Below are 16,250 nucleotides of genomic sequence, written 5' to 3' on the forward strand. Positions count from 1 at the left end.
GGCAACTTTTTGTTTTCAGAGTCAAAAACCAAAACCAAGGAAGAAACTCAAATCTTAAGTGGCATGAGATTGAGTAATCTTTTTAGGTTTTGGATGAACTATATATTTAACTGAAACTCACATTCTCCATACTACCTTACATGTTTTGCAATGAAATAAAAATAAAAATCATATGGCCTCGTACCTTTCTCTAGGCAGGCTGATCTTTGGCTGTGTAGGACAGCGCTTGCTGAGAGTGAAGAGTTTGCGCACAATCTTGATGGCTTTTCCCAGCACCACTTTAGTGCTCGCCTCCAGCAGACCATAACGTCTCTGCAGGACCAGATCTGACGTCCAGAACTTTAAGACAGCAGAGGTGTTTAAAAAATGATCTGTTGGCAATTTCTTGAGAAAGGCCTTGAACTCATCTGAAAAACAGAGGGAGAGTGAGAAAAGTTATTATGGTTATTATTACTGTGAAACCTTGGAGAAGGTGAATGAATTATATTGAGCTGTTATGAGCTTCAAATCTAGTGAGATGAGAGAACATGAGATGGTTCATAATATGAATGCGTGAGTTATTGAGCGACTCAGTGTGGGTGTTATAAGAAAAAAAAAAACAGCACAGGCAATAATGTTAATCACATGACATGAGTCCATGTCACCTAACTATATAGCAGCAACAAAGTGAGGTTTTATTAAAACTTTAGCAATCATTATGCACTGCTGATGGATCACTACTTGAAATAAGGACAAGCCAATTTGTCTTCAGCACAGTTTTCTTAACAAAATTTCCCAACACCTTCCATTGCAAAACGTACAAGCTAGAAACAGCGACACATTAGGGGAATTATCAAATACAAGTTATCTAGAAATGCTTTCGGGACACTTAAAAAGACATTAGCATCCCTCAGAAACTGAGAGAAATGAAGAGGTTTGCCCAACACTGAGGAGACGAGCGCCAATTGTAAGGCCTTGGAGAAAGAGTTCCATTGGTGTCACAGGGCATTACAATGTGCAATGATCCCATGAGCGCTGAGCCCAGAGGCTCCCACACACAAGACTAAATCACAGAGATAACATTAGCATTGGCTCAGACTGTCAGTTAAGCTCAGTTTTAACTCAGACTCCCTCTTTCTTCTTTTCTTCCCCTGTCATTTTGTCTAAGCATGTGTCTCTGTTTGATTCTGACAGCAGAAGAAAAGCCTACAGTGACCAGTGTCACAACATGATAGTATTACAATTATCAGGGTGGTATGGAAGTGCATAATCATGTTGTTTGCTAATGTGATGTTGGCTACATAAAACTAGTAATGATAAATGAGTGCATGTTGAACCTATATAATGAAAGCATTTCCACTGAACACATTCTTTTAAAAAAAAATGTACATAAATATATGGCATATGACTTTTTTCTGAGAATAATATATATATATATATATAGAGAGAGAGAGAGAGAGAGAGAGAGAGAATAGGGGTGTTGCAATATATCTGTATTGACTATATTCGTGGTATTTAAAAAAAAAAAAAATGAAATATCGCAATCGTTAATTAGGGCTGTTGTGATATAACCATGAGATAACCGTGAGATTTCAAAATGAAAGTCATACTCGATGCCGAGGGCGTAAAATGTGTTATTTTAATTATCATTTATTATATATATATATATATTTTTTTTTTTTTTTTCAAGATTTATATAGAGTTCTGGCATGAAACTCTAGATGGCGCAGTCTGATAGGTCTAACTCAATCTGACCTAATGACATCATTATCACATGGCACAGCTGATTGGTTCTCTCCTGTATCGGTAGCCAATAAGCTCTCTGCTCAACATTTAAATATATGACCAGTGCTTGTTGTAGCAGTTTTGCAGCGTGCTTCAGAAACCCTCCACCTCCCCAGCTCCACCTGTATATTTGCTACGAGGTGATTCATGTATGCTATAGGGGGTTATTTCATGTATGTTATATGTGCAGCAGCAGTATTTCTTACATGCTCACAGCAGCATGTTGTGGATGTAATGGCAGTAGCAAGTCTCAGTACTGGCTCTGCCGCAGCAGCAGCAGCAGCAGCAGCAGCATAGCAGATCTATTCCACCAAGACCAAATACATTAACATTATCATGCACATTACCATGCCAATCCCTCCGAGAGTTGTCATGACAGAAATATAGATATCGCTATATATCATTCTTTTGGCAATGATAATGGGGTAGTGAAAAATCTGATATCTTGACAGCCCTACTCTTAATAGAGCAATAGCAACTACAATAATATAATACCTGGAGTACAGTGAAAGACTGTAAAGAAGACAAATGATGAGGTACAGACTGAGCAATCATACTCTGACTTTAGAGACGGGCAGATTTTGAAATTTGAAAAATTTGAAATACTTTGCCCTGACTTCAAACAATAAAACACAACTTTAATATTTATTAGAGGAAAAAAGAGATTGTATCTTGCCAGCTGCAAGATACATGCCTGTCACAAAAAGAGGGAGGAGTCAATGTACCCTCATACAGAAAGTCCAAAAGCGAGACTCATAGGAGTAATAAAGCAAATGACTTTCCAGGAAATCCCTTATATGGGCAAAGGCATCCAACTATGGCTTTAGCTGAATACCATGCAGGTGGGAATGTATGATTGATGAAACGTGAAGAGAAATAGCACACAAATGCAACGGTATATGGTTTATTATGTTCCATCTCGGGTATTTTTCGTAAGGGTAATGTATATTTATCATGCAATACTAATCGAAATAGCCCTTGTCACTCTATAGAATCCTATTAAATAATAGAATTTCCGGCCTCATTCTGTAATAAGAAGCCACATTTGACTTGTTTTGTTTGTTTTATGGAAAGCTTGTCTAAACAGGCCAATGAAAGACTAATAACTACACATCCTTTAAAAAAAGATTAATTTGACTAGCATTATATATAACAAATGATTGTAGGTATTCAGTTTGGTCATTTGGTTTCTTGTAATATGGTTTCTTCAAAAAGTTAGAAAGCCTTGCAATCCTTGACTGAATGAGCTCAATAACCTTTCATTTTACAGTAATTGTATTCAGATGATTCTTACATCTGAACAGATGCTTTATCACTCCATGAATCAGATCTGCCGCACATTTGCTTTCATTACGTGACAACAAAAGCAAGCATTTAATATGTACATGTATATTCCAAACATAAACCTAGAGGGGCTGAGATCAGGGTTGTGGTATGCTAATGTCACCCAATAAAACCATAGCAGTTCATTCTGTACCCGATCATAACCTGCTGTCCCTTTTCCACATATACCGGCATAAAATGTAGCCATATGCAGCAGTGCTTTTATGAGATTTTCTCACTCACTCCCTCTCTCTCTCTTTCTCACTCTACCTTCCTTCATTTGCCTTCCACTGTTTACAGTCGAATCTCTCTCCTTCTCTCTATCTTTTCCCCATCTTTTTATCTCCTTCTTGCCCACATTCTGCTGGAGATCTCATTATTCACAGCACATTTACAATTTGAACTTTTCTCCCCTTTTCTGCCTTATTCTGGCATTTATGACTCTATGTTCAAATTTATGGACTATTTAGCCCTTCCTAAAAATGTCAGTTGAAATGATGAGGTTATTTTCCTCAAAACTCATTCTCATTTTGTACATTAGTACTACAAATTTCTATGAACAAGGAAAGATGGGAAATTACTGCTGTCTATGCACGTTCAAGAACATAATGGCATTCATGCTCATTATACAGTGCGGTCCAAAAGTCAGAGACTATGTTGAAAATATGGGATTCAAGTCAACTTTAAGCCTAAAAATGTACTTTTTGGATTTTTAAAATCAAATAAATGTTATGATGTTTGAAATATCAAATGAATACAAGAAATATTTAGGTTGCTAATCAAATAGCTAAATTAATTACATCGTGTGACCTGTTGATTTTTCTATTCAACTCAACACAATGCTCAAATGTTTTTGTACAGAAATTTCCCTCTACTTGGGAAAGTTAGCTCTATGTACATGGTAAGTTCACTTTTACCCCGAAACAACAAACATTGTAAAAGAGGAGAGCACTTTGACATACAGTTATTTCTTATATTACATCCTGTGTTGCTTCTCCACATGGTATGGACTTTGAAAACTACAAAGACAGCTGGAGGAAAAAGAATCAATAATGTCTGCTGATGTAACTATAGACTCTCAACTACAAAACTATCACAGAGTATCATCACTGAGACTGGCTATCCAGTCAAGATTAGAAAGACTTCCTTTCACACTATGCTAGAGTTCTTATAACAAACAAACAAGCAAATTAATAAATGCACAAATGAAAGATCAAAAAACAAACAAATGAACTGATGATGAAATTACATTTTTCCATGGCACATCTATGCATTCTTACATGCTATTTTATGCATGTATAATTGTTTTATGGTTTAAATTTAGCTTATTCTGAGGTTTAATTGCATGTTTCAGTGTGACAACTTGCCCCATTTGGCAAAAGATGAAATTAACTAGCAGATGCCCAACAAAGTTTTTTTCTAAGACAGCCATATGATTACTTGAAAAGAAAACTCTATTTACAATACGCAAAACCCTATGCAATTATCTGTGTTCTCCTTTCTGTCAGATATTCTGTTTCAAAGTGCCTCTTAGACTTCAGCTAAATGTGTTTATTTTGTGCATAAAAGCTGCAGTGATCTGCTTTTTTGTGCATTAGACAGCTGTCTAACCGAGCCAAGCTTCCATGCAGGTACGGGCTGATTTAGTTTTGTAATTATAAGCAAACCATCAGTGCGATGCAAACTATTCACACGTAGATGCAATGAAGAACTTTAACTTTTGATATCAGGCTGAAAGCAGATGCAGGCCATGTTGCTGAAATTACCTATTGTAACACGGCCTTATATTTTTTTCATCAGATGCAAATGGGCTCACAAATTCATTATACCTATAATGAACTGTTTTGCATCTAAATAGCAAGAAACATAACTATCAGCCTCAAACTCCACGGAAGTTCCATTTAATGCAAAGTAAAATACAAGTTGTGTGGAGGTTTTTTCTACTAGTTTACAGTCTTTTGAAATATACAAACTGTTTAAAATTTAATTAAATTGTTAATCAGGACAAAGAAGATAAAAAAAAGATCAAGGATGTACCTTCTGCCCTTCAGCTTATTATTGTTGTGATATTTTTTTCACAGAGAAAGCAGGACACCTGTATAATATATTCAAATGAGCTCTTTTCCCTCTTCATGGGAGGAAGTGGTCATGTTATCTTTACCGGACACCCTGCAGAACACAGTGCTGCCTGGCCTCTATACATCTTTTATATCTCCAAGTGGAATATGATTTTAAAGCCGGTGAATATTTGGTGGCTCCCAGAGGACAGGGCATAATTCACAGATTGATCAAAGCACAGGTAGCGGCAGGGCGGCTGAATTACGGCTCGTCTGGAGATGCTGACTTGTGACAGGGTCCTGATTAGACATTTCTTGCAGTGTTAGAATGAAATGAAGTATATTCGCTCTGTTAATCAGTCAACCGGTCACATTTTTTCCCTGAACATTAATGCAGAATTGAGTATTCCCTGTAATTATGCAAGAAGACATTTGTGACATGAACAAGACACCGTTTCAAGTCTGTGGAAGGAACTGAGGTAGTGAAATAAACCTGGCAATGAGACAGGGACAGATTTTCATGGACTCACCGACTTAACACATCTCCAGTGACAACCACATTCGTATGTGTTGTTACATTTCCAGGCATCGGCCCAAGCCTTTTAATCATCCTTCTTTATTACTGACAAACAAAAGTTTGGGTTTTGTACAATATCATACAATGCTAAACTCGTCAACACAATTACTGCACAATTTTTCCTATCAAACCAGTTAAATGCAAACCCCGCCCAGGTGAAATGCTGAATTACAGACACAAATCTCCGTTAACGAACATAGTTTGTCAACAATGAAGAAGAATATAAAAATGGGGCATCCGGATGAAAATTAATCACCCAAAAATGAAAATTCTGTCATAATTACTCATCCTCATGTCGTTCCAAACCCATAAGACCTTTATTCATCTTCTGAAACACAAATTAAGATAATTTGGATGAAATCCAAAATATAGACAGCAATGGAACTACAACGTTCAAGACCCAGAAAAGCAATAAGGACATTATTAAAATAGTCCATGTGACATACTGTATGTGGGTCAACTTTAATTTTATGAAGCTACAAGAATACTTTTTGCACGCAAAGAAAACAAAAATAACTTTTTCCCCATAGCTTCATAAAATAAATGTTGAAACAAAAGTTTGTGTTTTGTAAATATACAATGCTAATCTCGTAAACAAAATTACTGTGCAGTTTTTCCTTTCAAATCAGTTAAACACAAACCCCACCTGGCTGAAATGCTAAATTGCAGACAAAGACATTTGTTAACAAACATAGATTGTCAACAGCAAACAAAAACATAAAAATGGGGCAGGGTGTCAATTAATCACCCAAAAATGAAAATTCTGTCACTATTTAAATTAAAACATAGGTTAACAAATATATGAAGAGAAAAAAACACCAAGATATTAAAATGCAACAAGTAAAATTAAAATAACATTTATTATTATTATTATTATGCTCAGGTTTTCACAATACTTTTCACTTGTAAATTTGTGTTTGGTTTAATTTCGCACTTTCTGTGTAACCAAAATGTTATACTTTACTACAATTACATGCAATTTTTGTCAGACTAAACTTGACTAAAAGATGAAATTTGCCTCAAAAGATGAAGCTATGACTCAAACTGTGAAAAAATAACACTGTATATGGATAAAGGTTTGCCATTGTGGGTGTATTCAACATAATATGTTTTCATGCTACAAAGAAAAAGAAAAGGAACGCAATGTAACATCTTTCTTTAAATGCTAAACAAGAGCTGCCAGGCCTGGAATGCCATCTTAATGCATAGATGGTAACCTGTTGAAAGAGTCTGTATCTTTTAGCATAAGAATGAACCGTCGCAGAAGCTTGTCTCTGATACAATACTGTTTCCTTCATTCCTGCTGTCATCAGAGCTCCAAAGCAGTCACTGAAATATACTCCTTTCACTCTTTCGCTGTTGCTGGAACCCTGAGCCATAAATATAGGGCCTTTAGCCTCTTTGTCTTGGTGCTGTGCACTGCGATCGCTTCTTATGGTACTCCGGTGGGTGCTTTCAGCAAGGCCAAGCTATGTTGTTAAGGTCTCAGCCTCCAAAAACTCATAAAGGAGATCAATCCTAACTAAGACAGTAATTTTTGCCTATCAAAGTCTGGAGAGGAGCATAAAACACTTGAAATGCTTGCTCGTAAGTTGTAAAATATTGGCAGCGGGCATTGTGGCGTGACATATCGTAAATTTATAATTATGTCCGTGGTTGCAAAGTACACTCACAAGAGAGGAAAGAGGCTGGAAGAAAGAAAACATGTTTACTGTGGGTTCTATTGTAGAGTATGTCATTCCATTAAATATATAAGTGTTTTTTTTTATTTTGTTTGTTTTTTAATAGTCCGTTTTAAAAAGACTTATGTGCCATGCTATCAAAAGTGACACAGATTTCTAAAAGCATACATAATCATATTGCAGCCTGGGTTTTCTTGGTTTAAGTAAAATGATGCTCATTTTAATCACCCCATGCTTCTATGTTAGCAGAAATTATAGTGCTGCTTGTTTTTCTTAATAGGCCATTACCATGTAGCATATCAGGCCACCATGTCATTATGAGTTTGAGGTGCACTGAGGCCTGGTCTGAACTTAAATGGGCCAGCAGGATGAATGAAACCCTTAAAACCTAAAACAGGCATCGGTGGGTGGCTGCAGCATATGCATCAAAACCGAATGAACTGTGCTGTCATACAAGCCACTGCCTGCATCATTAAAGCGAGAGAAATTACAATGTGTGACTTCCTCGAGATGATATGAACGCTTGTGTGAGTTTAGAAAGTAAAGTTAAGTGACATTTTTTCTCTCTCTAGACTGGAGGATAAGTTTGTTGGTACTGTAGTTTGCATGATTCTGTTTAGCTGTAAATTATTGAGGCTCAGCAGGGATCTGGCTATACTTGGCATCCTCTATGAATTTGGTAATAATAAATAACATTATCTGGAGCTTTCCTACAGCACGGCTGGAAGACAAGTAAATAATCTCATTCTATTTTCTCAGTTCTTACACAAACTGTACTGTGTTTTCTGCATTCATAAATCCCAACCATTCAACCCTGCTACCCAAATTATTGTAAGAAAAATTAACAAACAAATATTTTACTTCAATAGTAAGTTTGAAGAGTGTAAATGTAAGTTTATTTAATAACTACAAGCCATCATTTGAACCCAAATTAGCGAACCCCTACTGATAGCTTAATGTACAGCATATGCTATTACACTTTGCTTGAACAAAACCACAAGCAGCATACAAATAGGGTACATCTTTGGGCCTCACACATTTTAAAGCAATTCATTGAATTGAATTGATTTTTTTTTATTATTTATTAAATTGAAAGGTGGTGCTTAATAAAATAAAATTGTACAAACTTATAATAAAGTATATGTAATTGTAAATTATAACATTTTTATAATTTCATATATTTGGTCTAGTTAATTTTGATGTTTATTTAAGTTTTATTGATAGTAACTTACAAAATCACACAAATCAGGGTTTAATCTTCTCCCAAAGATGGTCAAAATTTAGTTTAGTTGAACGTTAAGATCCCCCTTACTGACATTGTTTTGAAAAATGATTGAATAAATTCATAAATAATAATAAAACAATGAATAAATAATGATGTTTGGTATTCCGGCCCAATTTTGTTCATTATTTGTACAATATTCCTGTTTTTTGTTGAACAAGAGCTTATCGTCGATTATTGGTGCTCAAAAATGAAAAGCTAAAAATAGAAGACAGGTTCTGAAGAAAACAAAGTCTCCTCTCGTCTGCTGTATGAGTAAAGCAGGTCTCACTCAGTATTCCATCACTCACAGAGTTATAAACTCTCTCTCCGCTCTCAATACGCCTCTGAATTCCATTATAAAATATTATTCTCTGCTTCCACGCAAGGTCAGTAGGATTAAAAAAAACAAAAGCATTAGGTGGTCTGCAACTTATTTGAAGTAACTGTTTGAAGTTTTACTCACGCAGAGAGATGAATTAAAGTGGGAAGAGCAGCTATTTTCAAATAACTTATCACCTGAGGAGAGCAATTCAAAGTCACAGCCATATATTAAAAGAGATAACATTGCACAAATATACAATTTTATTTTATTAGATATCACCAAATGTCTGGCGTATGTTATTTTCTCTACTCTAAAGATGCCTTGAGATTAAGCCTTTAGCTGCCTATAGGTTTTTTCATTACCTGCAGTGCTTTTTGAGGCTCAGGGCTGAATTCAGGTCTACACTGTATAGAAGCTTACATCTCCTGCCCATATTAGGGTTCTGACAGCAAGGGTGACTTCATGTTTGAGAGGAAGCAGTTTTGTGACCCCAATGCTTTCCAGGAACAGCAATCTGATGGATCTACTCAGTCAACTGGCATCTTTATACAAGAAAATCCTCACTTTCACTGTTTGTCTACAGTTTTTCTGACAAATAATTGCAGAGAAGCGGAGTTCTGCCACACAGGATTTAGGACTGAAAAACAAAACTGTGTGCATGGTGCTTATAAGCTAAATATGCATAGTATGTATTTACATATTATTATAGTTTTTCATACATGAGCCACAGTTTTGATTGTAGAGACACACTAGAAATAATGCAAACAAGTCCAGATGGCTTATGAAATGAATGGGCATGTGGTTAAATGTTGCTTCCTCTACATACGCAAAACAATGCACTGAAGCACATAAACAACATAATCCAATCAGACTCATTAAATGGTGTTTATATCACTGAGAAATCATCTCAGAAAAGAAGAAAAGGAAAATATCTTATGGCATGTGTGTTGTTTCAGGGCCCTTGAGGTTACGATGTGCTTGCAAGTCTTTGAGTTGAGCATTTGATGTCAAAGACATAACTTATTTGCTCTGCTTTGTTGCACTGCTATTGCAGCTGAACGAATGCTGTCAAACTGTTTCTTCTACTTACTGAAACAATTAAGATCAAAAGAAAAAAAGAAGACAAAAGAAATGAAAAAAATGTGGCATGATGACCCCCAGACGAACAACATGAAATAAAAGAATCTATCATATTAGGAGGTATGATTGCCACACAATAATGCATACTAAGCATGCTTTTTGACATTTTAAAATGAAACTAATAATAATAATAATAATCATCATTTTAAATGTATATTATTAATTATGTATTATTATTCAAAATATGAAAATGTTACATTTTAGTTTATTTAATTTATGTATAATATGAACTGATATTAACAGTAAAAAATATAATGATTGGATTTTTTGAACAAAATTAAATATAAAGATAAGATTATAAATATAAAGATTTATTGATGTATTAAATATGTATTTATTTACAATATTATTGACATTACCTACAGAAAAATATGATACTGTACTTGTTTGTAGAAAAAAAAATCTAGTTATAAAAATCTAGTTATAATATATAGTATAATATAATATGAAATTTGAACTAGATTTTTGCTTACAAAACCATTTCTGGAGAAAACATACATTTAGGTAAATGGACTTTTGACTTCAAAACTTATAGCTACTGAGAAGCAGCCCTTATATGACAACCTCGTGACAACTAGCCCAGTCTCCACTATATTTAACTCCTGCCATTGCTGTGTCACACTGAATCGCATCTCTCTCATTTATAGCAGTCAGTGATGGCAGTGAATGGACTGCTCAGAGTCCCAGAGAAAATGATGCATGTCTGCTTAAACTCATGATCATGATCATCATCACAGTGCGGATATGACTTCCAATTAGTCTCTCTTGCTTTTCTTCTTTTGTGAGATCTGAGGAAGCAAATGACCTTGATTTCCCAGCTCCACTATAGAGCAACTGCTGCATGTGTGAATGCTAATATTAATGTTTTTTTATTGATCCAAGCAAATATATAATTCAACAGAGCTGTAAAGAGCAGGGGAATACCACTAGTTCTCTCTTCCATTCTGATGTACCAACAATTACATGAAATATCTCAAAGCTCGTAAAAAGCTTGTGGCAAACCATAAATCTTAGCAATCACAGTGGGGGAGCGTGAGCATACGTTTCAGGCTTTCTTCTTGAAGAATGCATTTGTAGCTTTTAGCAACTTAAATGGTGTTTGTTGGCCTGTCCTTTTTTCTTTTCTTACGTGAATCGCAGGCAGTAAAGCAGCACAGACAGTGTTGTTTACTGGGAACAATTGAACCGTTATACTTCTTTTGCTGCACTCTGTGTGTTTTAGGTCATGTGTGGAACTTAGTTTAGTCGCATTAAAGACAATCTGACATGCAGTAAGCAGTTCAACTCTGCCCTAATCTCGCCGTTCCACATGTCATTGCGCCAAGGTGACACCAAACTGTCATATTGCGATGTTCTCATATCCTACTTTTATTTTTCAGGGTTGACATTTATATTTTGCAACCTCCTCTAAAAAGGCAGAAAAACATCCTTTGTGTGGGAGTTTGAGTATTTACTTGTCAATGAAAACCTGTCCACAGACTGGATGCTTTGCACAAAGACTACGATCACAAGATAAGTATGCTGGAAATAGCAGGCAACCACTATTTATTTTCCGCCTGACCAGATTTATTGTATTTACTGGGTTCAGAGTGACTCATGATCACCCTATATCCGCTGGTTTTGGTTGCCATCACATTTGTTGTATATTGGAAAGGCCAATATCTGACCCATACAATTACAGTTTTATTGGGTTCACAGATAGCGCCTAGAGGACCACAAGCTCTGCTGAAGGATGCATATAGTGATTCACAACAGCCACAACCTGATTGAACAACATTAGAGGCTCTTTCTCACTGATAAGAAATAAATCGAGGTCTGGGGGCAAAAACTTGCTGAAATTTAAAATGTGGAGGCTGTTTTTTGTATCATCTGTGTATTCTATTAGTGCCCAAATTATGCATATTGTCACATTTAAAAAAAAATAAAAAAAAAGCTGATATTGATTTTAAATTATGAGTAACATTTTAGTGCATATAACATGGAATATACATAACTGATATAATGCATAATACATAACTGATTTCATAGAATTAGAAAAGTATGTCTTCATAAAGGCTAAAAATATATCCGTTTCGATAAATTGATGATCTATCTATCTATCTATCTATCTATCTATCTATCTATCTATCTATCTATCTATCTATCTATCTATCTATCTATCTATCTATCTATCTATCTATCTATCTATCTATCTATCTATCTATCTATCTATCTATCTATCATATATTTACATACATATATATATATATATATATATATATATATATATATATGATTATTATATATATATAAACTATTTCTTATATTTTATCTTTTGTAATATTGTATTTTGTAATAAAACAAAAACTAATTAAAAAAAAAACTAAATTATAATTTAAAATGCAGTGAATTTAGGCATCAAAATATTATAATGTATAGGAAGAACAAAATAATGTATTAATATTTTCCACTATTTAACAGTGTGAAGTTTAACTTCAATTGGTGTGTTATATGACAAAGATAAGACAAATTGGGGAAATTAACATGCACCAATTAAATATGCAGTATTCTCTGAAAATATAGACCAATATATATCTAATGTATAGACCAATATATATCTAATGTATGGTAATGTATGGCCTGTCAGAAGAAAGAAATTGCTAACCAGCTCAACGTAACTCTTTCATACTTCACCATAATGGAAAAGTAAATTTTCTGACAGTGGTGCATACATTAAGTTACATGGACTGATGCCAGAGAAATGGCTTAAAAGGACAGTAAAGATCTGCAAACCTTGATTGTAAAGCTTCCCATCCAAAACAAGTAAGACGGAACAAAAGAAGTGTGGACATGATATAGCCGTTGACTGAGTAACTCTGACATGCAAGGAAAGCCTATACTTCTCACCCACCATTAACCACTCAATCCTTTCTCACTACTGCTGGAGTGCCTTTTGATTTTGATGAATTTATATAACATGCATCAAAGCCTATCCTCCAGTGATGAATGAATTTATTGATTGTGCCTCTCCGATGACTGTCTCAACCAACTTTATGGTAATTAGAGCAATTAATCTGGACATGGCTGATTCTTACAACAACACAGCTACTGTTGTTTGCTTTGCAGGGTTGAAATGCTTTCAAAACAGCTGCACATGCTTTTGAAATGTAAATGGCATTGAGATTTGAATATGGGAAGGTATCACACATGCAATATGTGATATTTTGTCACGTTATCATAATTTTCACATTTACCAGTGGTTGGACACTATGATCTACTGCAGTGGTTCTCAAACCTGTCCTGGAGTACCCCCAGCCCTGCACATTTTGTATGTCTCCCTCATCTATCACACCTGATTCAACTCATCAGCTCATTACTGGAGACTGCAAGACCTGAAGTGGGTGTGTCATATAGGGAGACATACAAAATGTGCAGTGCTGGGGGTACTTCAAGGAGAGGTTTGAGAACCACTGATCTAGTGTATGGTCTATTTTTACTGCTCAATAACCGACTACACAATAACACAGATTGATTTCATCTTTTGTGTTTGGTTTATTGTATTAATACTCTACAAATTTGAGAGCAAACTCGCTCTGAGTTTGCACAAGTCCCTCTGACTTTGCACAGTTGTTCCAGTTGTCAAGTAACATTTTCTGTTGCAAAAACGTGTTTTATGTGAATGGCCCCTTATGCTACCTGTGAACTTTTGTGCTTGCGTCTCACTTCTTTTGTAGAGTCTTGCACATGGCACATGGCAAGTTGAAAAAAAAGTTCAACTTAAAAAAAAAAAAAAAACTTTAGACCTTGAATGTTTTCCATACCTGACTGTACATTTTACTTATCCGTCAGTATAGAATATCTGGCTTTCATTGCATTCTTTTAGGAAATTTTTCATTGTTGCAATTTGCTAGGCTATCGATATAGAAACAGTTTCCCCATTTTCCCCAATATAAAATTTTAAGTTTGCATTGAGTATACTTGGTATCATCCTACTGTAGCAAGTGTAATATCTTTGGTACATATTGAAATCTTGCAGCAAACTTTTTTTTTTATGTGTGGGTGGCTGCTATTTTTTCAGATAATATTAATTTAGACAATTAAGTTACAATGAAATTAGTACAGCTTTATGGACAAAAAATATGATCTGCTACTTTATCCAAAAAAAAAAAAAAATCATTGTATTAAGATATTGGAGGACATAGCGATTATGGATCCTAGAAGAGCAGATGTTTAGAGCAGAATATTTGATTTCTTCAAAGATAAGATTCATTTATGTCCTCCATTTATTTAAGGATAATTCAATCTACGACAGCAGTGCTCCTGTTCAGAATATCTGTATCAGTTCCTTAGACTGTTGTCTAAATTGTGTGGTGAATGGTGCCACAGAATAGTGGTCTTTTTATAGCTCTATGTATGTGTGTGTGTGTGTGTGTGTGTGTGGTCCCTCCAAATGACATTATTTAGAGGTGCTCAGTGGGTGATCTCAGCAAGATATGTGACCTGAATTGAAGCCCATCTCACCCTACTCAAATTACCCCCTGTGGATTTGATCCTTTTCCCTTTACACGAGCACATAGATCAGGCCACATACAAGATGAACTGCCATTGTCTCTCACATTTGTCAGGAGAAGGAGAGCCGGGAAGTGCTCGGACTACCTACAGGCCTAAGTGGCAGGCAGTCAGAAAGTGACACTTCTAATACCGTCGCTGATGACAATGACAGTATTTTTTCTCCGAGCCGAAAACTCATTTTGCACACGCCGCACCGCACAAATCTATCCTCATTTTGCCTGGGCCACCTGCCAGATTTAATGACAGCTGCTTATCAAGGCAGAAAATATATGCAGTTGTGCAGAACAAGGTTTCTCAGCAGTCAGTAGGAGTGTTGCAATGTGATAAAGCTTCTTCATAGTAGTCTGTACCTGTATGTCTATCTAAATGTGAGTTGGGTTTGTATATTATAATATTTAAAGTGTAAAGTGCTACTAACTCATTCGTTTCATTATTGTAATGGATGATTTTTTTTCATAAAGACACAAGACTATTGTGGCATTTCTATGTTGAAATGGATTGTTTCTCTTATTGCTACACATTCTTTAATAATAATAATAATAATAATAATAACAATACTGTTTATAAATGGCAAAACGAAGTATAATATTTTAGCTGTATTTACATGTTATTCTGATGCTAACATTATGAAATCATTAAAAATCTGTTTTCTAAATGCATATTATTGATCTTATTTTGAATTATTAATCTGTGCGTTTATCTTTCTGACCTCAAAATCAAAATGAAAACTCAATCTTCTTAGATGTATGCCACAATACAGAAGAAAAGATCTGACACTACATCCATTTCATCACAACTTTAAATGTGTTAAAATGTAAATAAAAATACAAATATGTAACTTTGTACATCATGTACAGACTAGGGTTACTAAAAATGACAAAAACTACTAAAATAAAAAAAAACTGATTCAAAATATTGTGATAGAGAAAGATGTGGGAGAAATTATGAAACAATTAGCTGAATGACACTTTGGCTTGACTTTAGCTTTTGACTAGTACAGCGTCTGCTAAATGACTAAATGTAAATGTAATATTTTACATACATTTTAATACATTTAAATGTGGGAGAAATTCTAAAACAGTTATCTGAATGACACTTTGGTTAGCTTTTGGCTTGGTTTAAGCCTACTAGCTATACAAAATAATAATAAAAATAAATACCTGCTTCAGGAGGAAATATATATGAAAAACCTGCACTCATCAGGCTATTTCAAGAAGAAAAAAAAACAGAGGGAAAAACAAAGCCCTTTTGGTTATTACACCAGTTTATAGCACCAGTTTATTCAGTACACGGGGAAAAATAGTTCTTTGTGCAACTTCAAAAGGTTCTCCTATGGCATTATCTGTCAAACCCTGAGTGTGTGTCTGAGTGTGCTTACGCTGTGTAAGTAAGTGTGAATGGGTGTCGAGATGTTGTCAGTGTGTTATGGAGCTGTCCTACATGACCAGGAACTGACTGCACACCCGCAGAGGCCTTTGGAAACATCTACAGTGTCCAACATTGGACCTTGCTGAAGATGATGTCCCTAAGCCGGGACCTATCTGTCAGTCTGGGCCCAGTGGGAACCACA

General features: G+C 35.2%; 2 protein-coding genes across 3 annotated transcripts in view; one reads left to right on the forward strand and one right to left on the reverse strand.

Moving 5' to 3' along the window:
* astn1 (astrotactin 1) overlaps positions 1-16,250 on the forward strand; it is a 377,633-nt gene that overhangs the window by 47,661 nt on the left and 313,722 nt on the right. The window lies entirely within an intron of this gene.
* Positions 1-16,250, reverse strand: part of brinp2 (bone morphogenetic protein/retinoic acid inducible neural-specific 2) — an 89,532-nt gene that overhangs the window by 6,905 nt on the left and 66,377 nt on the right. Inside the window, exon 7 of the mRNA XM_058749898.1 lies at positions 185-407. Within this exon, the coding sequence (XP_058605881.1) occupies positions 185-407 (223 nt within the window). The remainder of the gene's footprint in view (positions 1-184; positions 408-16,250) is intronic.

This window comes from Onychostoma macrolepis, chromosome 02 (assembly GCF_012432095.1).
Source record: "Onychostoma macrolepis isolate SWU-2019 chromosome 02, ASM1243209v1, whole genome shotgun sequence".
Classification (NCBI taxonomy): domain Eukaryota; kingdom Metazoa; phylum Chordata; class Actinopteri; order Cypriniformes; family Cyprinidae; genus Onychostoma; species Onychostoma macrolepis.